Genomic DNA, 16591 nt, shown 5'->3' on the forward strand with positions numbered 1-16591 from the left:
CTCTGGGTGTGCAGCGGCAATTGTCAAATCTTCTTTCTTTTTCATCTTCCCTTTGTGATTTCTCACACTGGTTAGTTTTATCTTCAAGTTAACCAAGTAAATGTGTCATAATTGGAGCTGGCGGAAACTGATTTCTGTGCTAACATGTTGTGCTGGTAAAGAGAGGGTGAAAGGGTGTCTTAACAGCTTTTGTGTGTGTGTGTGTGTGTGTGTGTGTGTGTGTGTGTGTGTGAGCAGCTGCAAAGACTGGGTGGATATGCTTTTGAAAAGCCTTCTGCTGAGCCGAAGCCTGTAATTGCCTCAGCAATCGTTCTCTGCCTCTTTCTGTTGAACACACATGCATACACACAGTAATCCCACTCCAGTTCTTTCTACTATTCGTCCCAGTGAGCTAGGTGTATTACTTTATCATGCTTGAGGACCCCTACCCTGTTTAGGAATATCTTAATATATAGCCAGTGTGTATTTTCTCTTATGCTAACCTAAGGGTGCTCCCACTCATTCTAGGAGGGTCTCTTCCCCCACCGTCCACCCCACCTCCTGTCATGGGCTACAGTTGAAGGGACGCAGGGTGCTTATGTAGAACACTGTAGTCATTGTAGTCAAGAGGAGGAAGGGGTCTTTGCTGATTGATGGGACCCGGGTTCCCATCTCCCGCACCTCACTCGGTTATCAGAGGAATGTCGCTACATGGACAGCTCTGTGGGATGAGGATATTTTACAGCCACACTGACACTCGTTTTCAAAAGGCTTCGGCACACACGCTCGCTGTAATCTCACCTTGTAACTGCTGAGTGATATCGCCTGTCTCTGTCTATCTTTCTGTGTGTATGTGTGTGTGTGTCCACTGACTAGTCTGCTTGCTGTCTGAAGGATCCAGAGTATGGGGATGAAAACAACACAGAGATGAGCTAACAAATGTTTTACTTGTGTAAACTGAGAGCTGTTAGTCTCTCTCTCTGTCTCTCTCCCCTCCCTCTGTTTTCCTGTTTCTCAGCCTCCCCAGCGAGCGGAAACTCTAATTTGAGCCACATTTCTCTCTGAGCATTTGGAGAAGTGAAGCCAGAGAGGAAGCAAGAAGTTAGAAGGAAGTTGAATCATATGGGGGGGGATCTATCTATCGCACTTTCTGGCAGTCTCTGTCCCACGCTCCCTCATTTCAAAGTCCGGCTTTTCTCCAAAACCACTGATCGCTCTTCCCTGACCAAAAAGGCAAAAGACGTAATCGTAATTAGAAGTTTGGCAGGGGAGTTGTCAAGTTTACTCAGGCCTTCTGATGTTGTTCTCCTGTGAAAAGACATTTACTCGTCTTTGTTTTCCTGTATATTCTTCCATTAAGAATTGCTTAAGAGGAAGTGAGCGAGGGTCTGGACCTGTTGAACCATTGCTGACATTAACAACGCCCTCCCCCGCCTTGTCAATTGAATTATATTGTCTACTACAGATGATTGCTTTTATTATAGAATAATATACTGATTATTTTCCCAGTGAATAACCACAATTTGGTCTGTAGAGTACAGTCAAAAGATCCTGGACCTTCATGGTCACTTAAAGTGTTTGTTTATGATAATCCAAAACTCAGAAATCCAAAAGGAACAAGTAAACCTGACTGTATATGTATTGTGAGTTACTTATTTGGTTTAGTTAAAATGCAGGGGGGGTTGGCACATAGAAAAAGTTTTGTTTTAGACTTTGCTGTTACTCAGCATCATTTTGACAAACTGGTGGCTGAAGGAATATAAATATTAGCTCTCAGTAGAGCGTCTCTTTGCCCCCCTGCTTGCTGCCCACAATTTGATATCTATTGTTTGTTTGTGCAGCATGCCAGTATCATGACACTCGTCGCTTTATTGGCATGTCCAAATAGCAATCATGTAAAAGAAAGTGGTTATGGAAATCTTTTTATTTTCTTTTTAATTGAACTGATGTGTTTGTATTGGGGGGGGGGGGGGGGGGGAGCACTTATGATTTACAGCATCAGCAAAATGCAATTTAAATTTAGGTCACCTGAATAAAGGTGAAGAGAAAGTGAAAACAAGTTTTAAAGTTACTGTGCAGTTTTCTGTTTTGTTTTGGGGGTTTTTGTGATTACATATGTTAACCAAATAATTTTCCTGTAGCGCCTGACTGTAGCGGTGTGCTGTCCAGATGCATAAAGAACACAGGAGTATTTCTCTCTGAGCGCTGCTCCGTCACAGATTTCGATGGCTGCCTGCTTGCTTTTGATGTCTCGAACAGCTGAAGTTGAAAGAAGTTTGCACGTTTCCTGCGTTTCAACCATGTTGGCAGCTTTATTGAAGCTGTAGTCTTAAAAGGTAGCCCCGGTCGTCTCCACTGAAGAACAGCCAACTCACTCTTGTGTGTCTTTCCTTTAGCTTGTTTGATTTTTGAACTACACATGGCTGTCATTATATTTGGCACACAAACCATACGACTGTGCGTGGCTGTTTTGCGGTACATATATTGTCTGAGTTTGCATTGCTGTGAATGTATGGAGCACTTTCTGAGGCTCTGTGTTGTCACCACATGACATAAGTGTAGTTTGCGTGATAATTTAGGGAACATGAGCAGAAGTGCAGTTGAGAATATGACTGTGATTAGAGCAGGAGGACTCAAAATGCCAAAGCAGGAGTGTGTTCAGGCACTGTCAGACAGCCTGACGCGGGGTGTTGTCGTCCGCAGAGGAAGAGTCGTGAAATGGAGGGAAGCCAGGAGGTCGAAAGGGTCCTAGCAGACAATGGGACAGCCAGCCAGTGTAGGGAGGCCACAGTTGAAAAACAAAACTAGTTCCTGTCTACCACTGGTAGCTGAGCAAACTCCCCAGCACTTTCTTCTCCTCCTGCTGAGTGTACCTCATCTATAAACCCCCAAAAAAGCAACTGTTTCAGAGGTGGTTACCAACTGATGTCATGGTCTTAATCATTGTTATTTACTGCCATCTGTTGCAATATGAGTTCCTTCCTCTGTGTCCTCCTCTAAGGAAATGCACAGGAAAAAGCATGTGACGTCAAATGAGAGAAAAATTTCCAAAGCAAAGTTCTTTTTCATTTCTCTTGTTATCCTTTTTCTGGTAGCAATAGAGTAACGGTGGGGTTTGTGGGTTTCTGGGGAAGCTGAAAATCCCACACTGCATGTACATGTGCACCGTGAGGGCAGAATTTTGGGTTAAGTTCAGGTGTCAGCAATGAGCGGAAACTGCTCTGTAGGTGGTGAGATGGTGTTTATTTTTAGCTTTCTACATTTAAATCTGCTTTTTTCAGTGTACATTTATCTGTAGTCAAAAACACCGTTTTCTTTTTGTAGGCCAGCTGGGACGTTGTCCCACGAGAAATAAAACCAATAGGTGTTTCAATAGGCTTTTGGATTATTGCATAAAATATGGAGAATTTTTCTTTGGCAAATGGCATTTGTGTAAATGCTGTTGCCAAAAAGAAAATCCAAATTTGAGGTCATAAACTCCACTGCAGCTGAATGACGGCACAATCGGTGAGGTCTTGTGTTCGAAGTGATTGTGTTAAATGGCTTTGAGACTTTCTGTAACCTCAATTAGCGACTCGTGAGTTCTAAAATATTTCCTATAGTAAAACAGTTTGTCTGAAGCTTGCGGTAAACACGAGCTGTATTTCAGCAGTCATTGATTTTTCACAGGGAACCAGAGGTGAAAGCACTGACTTGTTTTGGGGTTTTAAGATTCATCGCTGCTTTACTCTGTCTCATGTCTGCAGTTGAAGGATTCTGCTTCTCGTCATGTGGGTCATTTTGTGGCAAAGTTTTCATTACTAGTTGTTGCAGTGGGCTGTTGGTCAGATGAAAGATTTCCAGCTTCAGCCCTCATATAATCCAGCAGTGCTTAACCTCAGACTGTCCTCTTACTGCCCTAACGTACGTACGTACATTATGTAATGTGTTACCATTACTTCATAAAAAAGACACTAAACCCAGCTACCTCTTATCTGTGCCATGATAATCTGGAATTTCTACAGGTTTGAAAATGCCTCTACACACTTTGTTTGTTGTTTGTTTGCTGTTACCACGTGTACGTGCTTGTTACTGTGCCTTTACTACTCTGCACATACCTTGAATTCAACATAATAAATGGTCCAGAGATTGTGCTCAGAGCCCTATTCTACATAGCCACATACATTTTTGTAATCGACCTACAGCAGCATTACAGATGGGCCCTTAGAGAAGCAGGTGCCCTCAATAACAGCCTTTTGTCTTCTGGTATTGTCTGCCTGTAGCCATACAGGCAAATCTGAACTTCCTACTACTACAGATTGAGCATCTAATCAAATTTAGTGGCTCCATGTTTTTTTAATGCAAAGTGTTCAAGTGAGCGGAGCAGGAAGTGCCAAATAAAAACTGTGACAGGGACACTGATAAGGACTGTTGGCTGGCCAAAGCGATAAAAACTCTCAAAAATAAGTTGTCTCCGGTGTCAGTCGGAGGTAAAAGACGCATTATTTATACAGAGTTCACCTTTAACCCTTGTATGGAGCTAACTAGGCCATTTCCAACTGTGCAAAGGCACACCCCGGAGCCTGCACCTGCATAATCACTCTTTGTTTGTTTGTTTGTTTGTTTGTTTGTTTCCAAGAATTGCAGATGCTTTGGCTGTTGGAAATCTAGATTTTGGTCTGTGATATTTATGCATATTTAAAAACTTTTACTAGTGGATTTATGCTGTGGAAACATTTGTTTTTTGTAAGAAAAAACATTTTTTTGTTGTTGTTGTTGTTGTTTGACATTTTGCCTTCAAGTCCTAAAGACTGCACAGATGCATAACTAGCATCTGCGCAGCACTTAACCTCCACCTACAGACATCAGCTCTTAACACCCTGTCTGGAGTCTGTAGTTATGTACAGTGGTGTGACTAATAACAGGGTCTACCTGGAAGCAATTTGACGTTGGACTCTGAGCACTACCGTGAAATTTGTCTGCTCTCCTTGAGTCAGAGACACCTTTCAGTAGCAATTTATGTGTGGTAAAGGATATTCAGTATGGCGTTGTGACACATTAGTCACGTTCCCCACTCCGTCCTGGAGACTACACCCTGCCTTAGTATATAATTTCACCCAGCTGTCTTTTGATTGTGCAAGCAATAGCTTTGCAGACGTAATCAGGAATAGGGTCTCTCGTCTGCTTGCTCTATCTGATATCAGTGTCTGGTTAGTTTTAGCTTCAGTCTGGTTTACTGTCACATCATCGGTTAGAGCATAGATGTGTCATGATTACAGTAACGTCACGTGGGGTTTGTTTAAGTAGCAAAATGGCTGCCGGGTGGAAATTCTTGCTGATTGAAACAATTGCCTTAGGAATTCACAAGCTGGGAAAAAGGTTCACGGGCATGGTGACTGTTCTACCGTTAGCCTCTGGGCGTTTATCAGTGATGTAGGTCTTGAGACGAGGAGAAAGATTGACTGGATGTTTGATAAAAGTTGCCCTTTTGCCAGTGGTTACCTTTGGAAATGTGTGTGGGCTAGGTTGGCATCAAATACAGAAAGGAATAGCTAGTTTGCTGATAGCCCACAGTTGATAACACGTTGATGAATATGCTCCTTATCATCTCACACCGGTCAGGTTGAGGGGGTGTTTGGAGAGTGATGGTGCTGGGTAGAGACTGGGAAGAGCACTCTAGAACAAGGAAGTCAAAAGCCTTTGATTGTATAGGTAAAATATAGCCCAGTTTAATCTCAGCTGGGACAGACTAGTAATATACATTGCAAAATGACCCATTAAAATATATATGACATGTTGCTTTTATATACATGTAAATAAGTACCAGTACATTCTGAAGACGATGACTTTCAGTTACACAAGATCAGAAGTGGCCTACAGAGATTTCTTTGGAAAAATAAGTACAATTTCTAACATGTTTTTAGTGCAAATGTATTCAAAGTGGATCCAGTGCAGTTGCAGTGTAGAAAGATCTTTAACTTTCTGTTCTATTGTTTATCTGTCCTCACATGACATACAGCATTGCATTGATTTTTTTTTTATTTTTACCTTCCTCATGAATTCTTTGCAGTGCTCACAGTTTGCAGAATTGTTACCTGCCCTGTGCGTCATATTTCTAATGCTCCTGCTGAGTTTTTTTTGTTTTTTGTATCAAGCTGCAGGTGATTAGTTCAATGTGATTAGCAGCAATGAAATAGTATTAGTTGTTGTTTTTTTTTTTTTTTTTTTTAACCACTGTTGGATAGCAGCAGTTTACTTTCTTTCTAGTTTCCACAGAGTTTATAGGTCCATGCCAAAACAAGTTTTCATCCCACTCACTTTTTTCCCCCCAGCACACCAGCATTGCATTTTTTTTCCTTGTTTCCTCAGCACCTAGGCCTAATCCCCAAGAATGTATTTGGATTTGGACTGTGGAGCGGGGGGTTAGGGGAATGTAATGTTGAAAAGGAATGATGTTTAGCCCTGCTTACCCACCCGCTCACCCACCCAGCCCATAATGCTTATTATTGCTCCCTGGTATTTGTCTGGGATTTTTTCTTCCTGCCTTAAATTTTCATGTTTATAATGGGAAGTGTGTGCAGTTTTGGTTTTTTGTGTTTGTTTGTTTTTTAATTCCAGACTTGTTCCTCACCATTACGGGGAAAATAAAATTCCAAAGAACTGGCCTTTTTTGTTTTAATTGAAATGATGACTTTTAAATTTGAATGTAGACAAATAAGCATGTCTCGGCTGCTTTTCAGATTCTGATCGAATTCACTGGGTTCAATTTTAATATGAATGACGATAATGATTCCCCTGCAAACGCCAACATCTTTACTATATTCGTCATATTTTTTTTTTTAGGAATTGGGAAAGTGAAGAGCAGAAAGGGGGGTATGAGAGATCCAGCCCCTAATGCTGACCCAGATATGAATGCAGATAACGGAGAGAGGCTGTATGACCTCAACCTTCCCGCCCTGGTCAAGTTCAGCTACACAGCAGAGCGTGAGGATGAGCTGTCTCTGGTGAAGGGAACACGTGTGGTGGTGATGGAGAAGTGCAGCGACGGCTGGTGGCGCGGTAGCTACAACGGACGGTCAGGCTGGTTTCCGTCCAACTATGTGACGGAGGACGTGGATGGGACGGCGGGGGGAGGGGGTATGGGCGGACTCGACCCTGCCGGATCGCTGACAGAGAAACTGGCTGCGGTGGTGAACATCACAGCGAACGGAAACAGAGTGCTGCACACAGTTCAGGCGCTCTACCCGTTCAGCTCAGGCAACGACGAGGAACTGAACTTTGAGAAGGGCGAGGTAATGGAGGTGGTGGAGAAGCCTGAGAACGACCCGGAGTGGTGGAAGTGCCGCAAAGCGGATGGACAGCTGGGCTTGGTGCCCAAGAACTACGTCACTGTGCTGGACTCCACCTCCCATAATCCGCAAGCGGGGCTCGCTGGGCCGCCCACACCCGAGTGCGACTACATCTTGCCATCAGGCAGCGGGCGTTTTGCGGGGAAGGAGTGGTACTACGGAAAGGTGACGCGCCACCAGGCAGAGGTGGCGCTCAATCAAAGAGGCACAGAGGGAGACTTCCTCATCCGAGACAGCGAGTCATCGGTCAGTAGCCTCCACCTTCTCCTTGGTTTATCTTGTTATGTGTCAGTGCTTTGAAACACTGTTAGTAACCCCGGTTCTCTTTTCATTTTTAGCCAAACGACTTTTCCATCTCCCTGAAGGCGCAGAGCAAGAACAAGCATTTCAAAGTGCAGCTGAAGGAAAACCTTTACTGCATCGGACAGCGCAAGTTCAACTCTATGGAAGAGCTTGTTGAACACTACAAAAAGGCCCCCATCTTCACCAGTGAGCAGGGAGACAAACTGTACCTGATTAAAGCCCTGGCTGCTTCCTGATCCATCTGTCTCACACAGTGATGCACGCACACACACACACACACACACACACACACACCTCTACACATTATTTTCATCAACATATAATACAGATACTTACACAAGAACACACACTAACATTTCAGCTCCAAGCCTGAAGACTTAACACATCATCAGGACTTAAATGATATGTGATTTGTCACAGATTTGTGAGCATTCCAAGAGGAGGTGTGGGGGAAAAAAGCATGGGAGAGACATTGAGGAGGGAGATGGCAAGAAGGTGGACTCCTGAGAGTAACTACAGACCTCTTGGTTGCCTATTTTAAATTATCCAGATGTGTTAGGTCATAGGCAATGCTATGGTTATTTCCACCTTGATATCTATTGCATTTAGTTTTCTTTTCCTTTTTTGTTGTTGATGTTGTTGATAATATATAATCTTTTTAACGGTTTCTTTTAAAAATGTGATTTTTTTTTTTTTTTTTTTTTTTTTTTTTTTTTTTTTTTTAACTTTACACATTATACAACCAACACCTGACTGAGGCATTTTCTTTCAGATGTTAGCGAACTTGAGAGCCGAGCCGAGCCTATAGATCTACATTTCAGCTTATTTCTTTTTGTCTGTCTTAAGGCGCTGTTTGTGGCTGTGGACAAACTAATACACAACTTCTGCTAATCCCGAATAAAAATGAAGTGACCAAAATATATTTATTGATACAATTCTGTAATGATCAATGTTGTAGAGATTGGAATATCACACTGTGCATTTTCTTTTTTTTTCTTTTTTTCTTAAGGATTTCAAGGTTTTCTCTTATTGTAAAAGGTCAAACTCTCTATATAGTGGTCTTCCTTTGTACAACAGTATTGCTTGTCTCACATATTGCTGTATCTGTATCACGTGAATGTTACAAAACCGAGGCAGCGTAGATAGGGATTTTAAATCCTCTAACTTTGCATGGACGCGCACAAACCGAATAGTGTCCTAACACCTTCCGCCTAGCTCCGACAGGAGAGGGAGAGACAGTCCACAGGGGTGACGGGGAGTTTATCTTTGCATATAAAGGTCATGTGAAGACTCAAAGTATTTTTCCCTCCTGGGTCTCTCCTCCACCCCCGGCCCAGTGTGTGGGTGACAGCAGATGTGTCTTCGGTGTTGCCAAAGGGGATGGAGATGGACGGCAGTGAGGTGAGCCAGGGTGAGCTGCGCGGCTTCCAAAAATATATACAGTGCTGGTTTGCCGGAGCTCTGAGGAGAAATGGAGGGCTGGGAGGGATGATGTCACTGCTCCCTGAATTGGTGATCACTGGAGGGAATGGAGGAGTTGAGGGTTACCCAGGGGTCGCGTTTGTGTGGTTGCAAAGCGTACACGTCGAGCTTAAGCCAGCACTGGGGTTGTCGGAGAACAATTCCTTATGCTGGAGAAATGATTAAGAAAGTGCTTGTTTTCTTTTGATTAATGTATCCTAAGAGCTGCTTTAAATGTACATGCAGTCAAACTTTGGGACATTAAGCTGGTTTTACCAAATGTATGTTCAATGTCCGTATGTCTGAATGCTTTCAGCAGCACACATGGTTTATATTTACAGTGAAGGACTTCTAGTGAATGGCTGTTTTTGAGTGAAAGTGGACCAAGTAGTTGAATGTTGTGCGGCAGCTAGTGCCGCTGCGTGCTGCCTGCAATCAAAGCTGCAGCAGTGTTGGCGGGGAGCCGCTTCAGCAGTGTGCTCCGGGAGACGCCGATCACGATGATGATGATCACGATGCCTGCGATGATGAGTTCTCCAGCTGTGGCCAGTTGGACCAGAGTACAGGGAGAGAGAGGAAGGAGGAGGAAAGGGGGAAAACGGACATTTAAAAGAAAAAGAGGTGAATCAGGAGCAAAGGAGGAGACTGAGACTTTTTTCCATTGGATAAGAGTATCTGGAATCGCACACCCAGGCAGGGAAATTGTTGCTATATCATAGCAGAGACTAAAGGAGTTGAGATGGGAGGGTTCTGGAGGTCTAGTTAATCCAAGCATGAAAAAAGAAAATTCAGTCATGCCACAAAGAACACAAAACATGGGTGTGAACCTTTTTTTCCCTCCCTCCATTCCCCAGGTGATTGACTGAGCTATTCACACAGAGAGCTGTGAGCAGACTTTCCTCTGTCCTGGACTTGTATAAGATGAATTATAAACAGTGAAACAATCGGCTTTCAGTTTGGTTTATGATGGGTGAAAAGTGCAAGCGCCAATTTTAAACCTGCACTGCACCACTTGAAATCTGAATTGAAGTCGGATTATGTCTTATTTAAACGTTTAAGGCGGGAAAAGAAAAAAAACATTCCAGGAGTGCACGGCTTCTGGAGGGATTTCTGAATGTGTGGTTTAAAGTGTCAGCATGGCTTGAGCGATTTTGGTTTTTTGGGTCCCAAACTATTTTTATGTCACGATGTTAAAGGGACAATTAGTGCCTGTTTGTGCTTCATTTTCAGTCACTAGATCAGTATGTGGGTCATATAAATTCTGTCACATTTCCTTTATTACACCCAGATCAGTGGCTGTTTGTTGTACAGCTGCCGTTTTGCTCTACGTGAAACAGCATTTCCCTACACTTTGAATCAGTCCTGGCAAAAATGCCCTCCCTAACGTTCAGTTCTGTAAGCATCCTGCAATATTACGCAACGCCAACGCAACGTGCCCCAGTTTGAAGAATTGAGGAAGGGATTTAAAAATGTGCCTTCACAAATTTTTATTTATTTTTTATTTTTTTGGTCTACCAAAGGTTTAGTAACTGCTCCCCCCAAACCTTCTTTTATTCTTATGTCTTTATCCTGTGCTTTCTACTTCTCCACTGCAACGTATTTGGTTAAAGCTTTGCATGCGCGTCAGTTAAGTGATTAGTGAGCGATGTTTTGGGATGTCCTTCCTTATAGGGAAGAGCATTTTCTGGTGACGCAGGCTGAAAATGTCATTGTCTGACTTTTTTTTTTCTTTTTAAATCTCCTGCATAAAATGCCCATTAGTTGATATTGTGTGTAGTTTCAAGTGACCTTACCGTAGCTGATTTTAATCAAGTATAACATAAGTGAATGCCTACATTGTACAGTATGAAACTATGTGCTGATGTTCATTCAGAAACGTAACACCAGGTGTGATATAATCATGACCTGAATCTCCATGTATGAGCACCTCAAGTAACGGTATCACATTATTGTTGGTTGTGAGAAACTGTCACGGTTTCTAAGGATATAGTTTGTTTTTTTTAAATGTCTGTATGTAAAACTAGTGTTAAGACATCCACTTTTCCAGTTTAGCCACTTAAATATGGAAAAAAAAAGCAAAAAAATCCTGAGTACCTAAATGTTTTACTTGATATTCCAACGCAGAACTACAGTATCTCCATGCTTAGATATCGTTAATGGGATCTTTCTCACTTTACAAGAATGGAGGCCGCATGAGCAGAGCCTCGGAGCTGTACAGAAAATGGTTTGAAATCTGCAGAAAAAGAAACGCTGAAGTCAGTTGTGACTGATATTATCAAGAGATTGTCTATCAAACTATTAAAGATGGAAAACTACAGCGCAGCAGAAGCTTCTTCCTGACTGCTCAACTAGCCTGAGATCATTTTTTTTTATTATTATTATTATTTTCATGGATTTCTTGATAATATTCAGAACAAGTGGCTCTGGTGTTAAATCTTTGGTGCTTTGTGCTGCTTACATTTCTATGGTGGTCTTTAACTCACAATGCTTTTTTTTTTTTTTCCCCTCTTTTTCTTTCCCTCCCCCTCCCTGTACGAGAGTGAAGAAAACGGATGATAAAGGCAGTGCTGTGAAAATTTAATGTCATGCTCTTAATACTGTTTTTATGGAGGGGAGATTGTCTTCAGGTGTAATAATTTAGAAGAGTCTATTAGAGTGTTCAAAAGACGTAATAAACAGCATAAAAATGATCCCGTCTGTTTTTAATCTTGTCGTTTGCTCAGTCTGGGACAAAACAGGTGATGTATGAAGCCACAAACTGTATGACCCAGCGCAGTGTGGTTACAGCTTAAACGGCAGTACACTATTGCATGAGGAAAGCTGTGGGATTTTTAAATGATTCATTCCTGCCACCTGGTGGTCTATAGTAACATTACATTTAGTCCTAACAACCCAAACCAATATTAAAAGAAAGTCTTTCGTACTTATTTTGGTGGGGGTGGGAAAAAAAGGACACCATGCTTGTAATATTTTAAAATATAATACTCTTTTAATTTGGATCATTCCATATACAAAATACTTTGTCATCAGAGAGGCGAGGGGAGGTTACAAGGGGGAGGGGGGAGGGGGGGGGGGCTTTTTCAGTCCAGCGTACCCATTTATCACATCAAAAGACCTCGGTGCTGACGTGCTCCAAAACCCCTTCATGCAGGATGGTTTGGAGCACGAGAGACAAAGTGTGATTGTGCTGTTGTTACGCAACGTCGGACCGAGCCAGGCCAAAATCTCACCATGGTCCTACAGTAGCTGACCCTGGTTTTTTCCACTGTCTGCTATAGAAGAGCAGCAGGAGCTTTCTCCTGAGCCAGCATTGGTCCTCGTGCCAATGGGGTGGCCCCACAAGATTCCCATAAGGCAAAACGTTACAAGTTTTTGGGAAAAAATATTTAGAGCTAGAAGGAGAAACTTTTTTTTTTTTAAAGATTTTTTACCACAGCACGGGATAAGGATGCAGCGCTTATAGCTATGAGTAGATTTTGGCTCTGCTGATACCAAACACAAAGTAGTTACTACTCAACAGAGAATATCTGTATAGATAAAGTTATGCTTCTTGCCAGACACATGAAAAGCAAAGTGCAATAATTTACTTACAATTTACAAAACCTTTTTTTTTTTAAATATATATATATATGTATATATTGTTAAGGCTTGATTGATCATTAGATGATTTTAAGTGCTGAGGGCCAAATGGCAGGAACCCCACTAAGTCTGTAGATCTGTGTAACTGCTACCTAGCTGAAGAATATCACACTATCTGATTCTCAGGGTGAGCTAAACACAGGAACGGCTTCTCTTCTAGAAGTAAAGGAGGTCAGATATGGCACCCGGCAGGTGGGTCATCACCTGCATTCTGATCCACCAGTGCGGCTCCATGGGGTTGTAGCGCGTGTGAGGACGCTTGGACATGATGGCGTCGGTGATGTCATCCAGCACGGAGACCGTATCCTTCTGCCCGCTGCTGCAATAAGAGCGCATCAGAGCCATGTTCTGCTCGAAGTGGGTCTTCCCATAATCCTCCTTCACCTCCGAGGGCGCCTTGCTCCACAGCTTATTGGCCGTGGTAGCCACGATGTCGCGGGTCAAGATGCCAGTGGCCACAATAAAGTTGCCCGGTTCGATTACGGACACTTTTACGCCCCACGCTTTCATCTCGTAGCGGAGGCAGTCAGAAAAGGCTTCCACGCCGTATTTGGAAATGCAGTACGGTGACCTCATGATGTTGCCCATCCTTCCATACATGCTGGCCACGTTCACGACACGGCCTGTGGTCAAGAGATACAAGGGGACAGATTTTAGATTCTCCAAATAAATGCATCATAATTTAAAAGTGAATTAAGAGCCTTTAGTGCACTTTTAAAGCTGCTAAGCTTGCAGGTCCAGAGTTCAGATGTGTTTAGGAACATTTCTTGGCTATTTGCTTAGCTCAGCAAATAACGGCCCCTTACTGTTTCTTGAACAGTCACTCATAACACACTTGTTAACAGAGCTGCTGTTCTGTTAGCGTCTGCGAAGTTTTCTTTTTTCTTCAGCACAGCTAAATCGAAACACAATTTATTCCTATTTTATAGTAATGTTTCTATATATTTATTCATTTATAATTGTGGTTCTTAATACTTGAAACCACTTTCAGGAATGTTCAGTGCAAATATGCTTATCAGCATTGAAGGATTTATATAACAAAGGTTATATAATGTGTTAATATGTTCTTTCACTTCCAGCCTTGTTTGAATTCACAGCTCACTCAAAGGCGGATGTATCTTTCAGATTTTTGCACTTTGGCACCGTTATTTTGGACACTGTAACTGATTCCTGTTTATATGTCACAGAGTGGAGGAAAAAAAAAATGCAGCTTACCCTTCGCCCTGCGGATTAATGGCAAAACAGCTTTAGTAACCCTGATGGTGCCCCACAAGTTGACCTCTGACACGTGCTTGTAGGTGTCCATGGAGGTAAATTCGACCTCTCCAAACGTTGACACACCAGCATTATTCACTACAGCCCAGAGAACTGGGCAGCAGAAAGTCAGAGAGAGTGAAATGTATGAGTAAAGTCGACTTGATGTGGGATCTATTTGATTACCGAGCGACCTACCCGCTTCAGATTCACCCAGGATCTCTTTGATGTGGTCCACTGCCTTGTTCACCTGCTCTTCATTGCACACGTCCAGCTGCACAACCTTCATTCGATCCGAATGAAGTTCCTCAAGCTCCTTTGCACCGTCTCCACCTTTATCCTGTAAGCGGGGACATTAGTTAAACTCACGGCCTCAGCATAAGAGGTCTCAGTTCAATCAGCTTCAGTGCTTTTAACAAGAACAAGAGCATCAAAACCTTTTTGTGCCTTCAGTATAAACGTTTTTTCCAGTTCTTGGCGGACAGGAGTGGTACCTGGTTTGGCTTTCTGCTGCTGTAGCCCATCTGTTTCAAGGTATGACAAACTGTACAAGCAGAGATGCTCCTCTGCATACCTTGGTTGTGACAAGTGAATATCTGGGTTACTGTCAGCTCAAAGAATTATTATCTGTTTGTTATGCACAAGTGAAAAATAAACGTGGCAAAGAGCCCTGAAGGTATGAAATAAGCAAAAAAATAAAATAAAGGTCAGCAGAGTCTTAAATCCCCTGTTCAGACATTTATTGAAGAGCCCATTAATGATCCATTTTGGTTTTTAATTTTCTACTAGAACACTAACATGCTGTTGCTGACATGCCATTTTACACTGTACTGTTATGCTTATCATTCTTGTGCTTGATGTTATCATCGGCTCGTTTGTTCCTTAAGTAAATCACTTTGTGCCACACATGTAAAACAATGCTCTGTGGATGAAGTTTATTATTATTATTTTACTCATCCCACAAAAGTTCAGAGGTCACAACTAAAGAAGCGCCCATTTTTTCAAAGGCTGAATTTGCCGACATCGGTTTTGAGATAAGTTTAGGATATCTTATCTTAAAAGCACGTTTCAATCAGTTTTTTTTAAACTCAGGAAGCAGAGTGGAGGTCGGGCTGAAAAAGGGGTATTTACAGTGTGAAAACAGGTCTCCCGAAGGACATAGGTAGGGAATGATCATTCTGATTTTCATGTGGGTGGGATTTGTGGCCATGTTGTTCTTGATTCCCAGCTAAGCTGTGCAATCGATACCACATCTTCCTTGGAATGGGAGATTTTCTGGAAAACGTTTTGCTCACTTCCTGTTTGCAAATCAGGGAAAAATGCAGACTCGATGAGCAACATCCTTACCTTGAGAAGACATCCGGCAAAGACTGTAAAGCCAAGTTTGTGCAGATGTTTGGCAAGAGCGTAACCAAATCCAGTGTCACAGCCTGTAATAAGCACGGCTTTCCCTTTCACCTACAGAGATGGGTACAGTACAGTTTCCCCCAAAACACACAATTAACATTATATGCAAATTAGAGAAAAAATGCTTACAAAAACACGCATATTTCGAAGTGAATGCAAACTACAGTTTGTTACAGTATAAACAAAAACTTATATTGCCCACCCCACATTACTGTAGCGTATCTTGTAAAGGATTTTCTGCGAGTTACAAGGCTTAATTTTGCATTTTACAATGTTTCACTGACATCTGTGTTCCATTTCAATGTTTTGCATGATAAAATGCAAACCAGCGATTAATCCCCGTGTTTGTTGTGACATTACCTCCACCAGTCCTCTTGGAATTCGAGGCGTCGCCACGTACAGCACAAAAACTGCGTACAGTGCAACTATGCACTCGGTCACGCTCGTCTCTGGCAACCCCAGCATCCTCATGAACGCGTTGAGCAGAGCAGGGAGTCCAAAACCCAGAACCACCGTGAGGAAAACCGAAAGAGCCACCAGGAGTACCGCTCGGAGCGCGGGCAGCGAGGCCATCTTGACGGAATGGTGTGTTTGCTTTCCTGGCTTAGCGGTCCGCTTTACAGCCGTCACCACGGGCAGGCGGCACGCCCCCTGTATCACTGCAGCGATAGAGAAGGGGATAGGGAAGTCCCCTGTTGTAATGTGTAACCGCAAAAGTAGCCGCAAAGCATCCGGTTGCAGGTGTTTTCGGCTAACCGACGTCGCCAAGTAACCATTATATCGTGTGGTGTCGTGTGGCGAGCTGTTAAGTGTCGCTCGAACCAACTTCGGGCCGAGATCCACGAACAAGCCCCCGACTTAAGCACTGTCCAGCCATTATGTATCAGGAGTAAGCTCTCACTGCAAAGTCACCATGAGGTGTGTTTTTATGCTTTACGTTAATATTTTACATGTCAATGCTCCGTTTCTAAAAACAGGACACTTATTTGGCCATCATCGGGATTGAGACGGAACCGGAAGTAACACGGAGGGAAGTTTCTTGACATAAAACATATTTGCTTTGAAGAGATTTCTCCCTTGCTTAATAAAGGTATATAAAAAGACTCGTTTATCATTACACATTAGTGAGCAAGCACACTTTGAAGCCTGGGTATATCTCATTTAGCATGGCCTCGCTTACCAAATCGTTGATATTGGACTTCTCGAAAGCAAGAGCTAAA

General features: G+C 42.7%; 2 protein-coding genes across 4 annotated transcripts in view; one reads left to right on the plus strand and one right to left on the minus strand.

The window, feature by feature from the left end:
- LOC146511458 (SH2/SH3 adapter protein NCK1-like) overlaps positions 1-12486 on the plus strand; it is a 28877-nt gene extending 16391 nt beyond the window's left edge. For all 3 annotated transcript variants that reach the window (XM_085172299.1, XM_085172300.1, XM_085172301.1), the window contains 2 exons: positions 6802-7553; positions 7646-12486. In XM_085172299.1, the coding sequence (XP_085028425.1) occupies positions 6802-7553; positions 7646-7846 (953 nt within the window). In that variant the 3' untranslated portion in view covers positions 7847-12486. The remainder of the gene's footprint in view (positions 1-6801; positions 7554-7645) is intronic.
- Positions 10556-16577, minus strand: bdh1 (3-hydroxybutyrate dehydrogenase, type 1). Its single transcript, XM_085172304.1, has 5 exons — positions 15732-16577; positions 15312-15422; positions 14163-14304; positions 13926-14078; positions 10556-13333 (listed from the first exon to the last, which is right to left on the minus strand). Exons 1-5 carry the CDS (start codon positions 15942-15944, stop codon positions 12867-12869), a joined length of 1086 nt encoding a protein of 361 aa, XP_085028430.1. The 5' UTR covers positions 15945-16577; the 3' UTR covers positions 10556-12866.
- Between the last annotated feature and the right edge of the window lie 14 nt (positions 16578-16591).

Source organism: Neolamprologus multifasciatus, chromosome 9 (assembly GCF_963576455.1).
Source record: "Neolamprologus multifasciatus chromosome 9, fNeoMul1.2, whole genome shotgun sequence".
NCBI classification, from domain to species: domain Eukaryota; kingdom Metazoa; phylum Chordata; class Actinopteri; order Cichliformes; family Cichlidae; genus Neolamprologus; species Neolamprologus multifasciatus.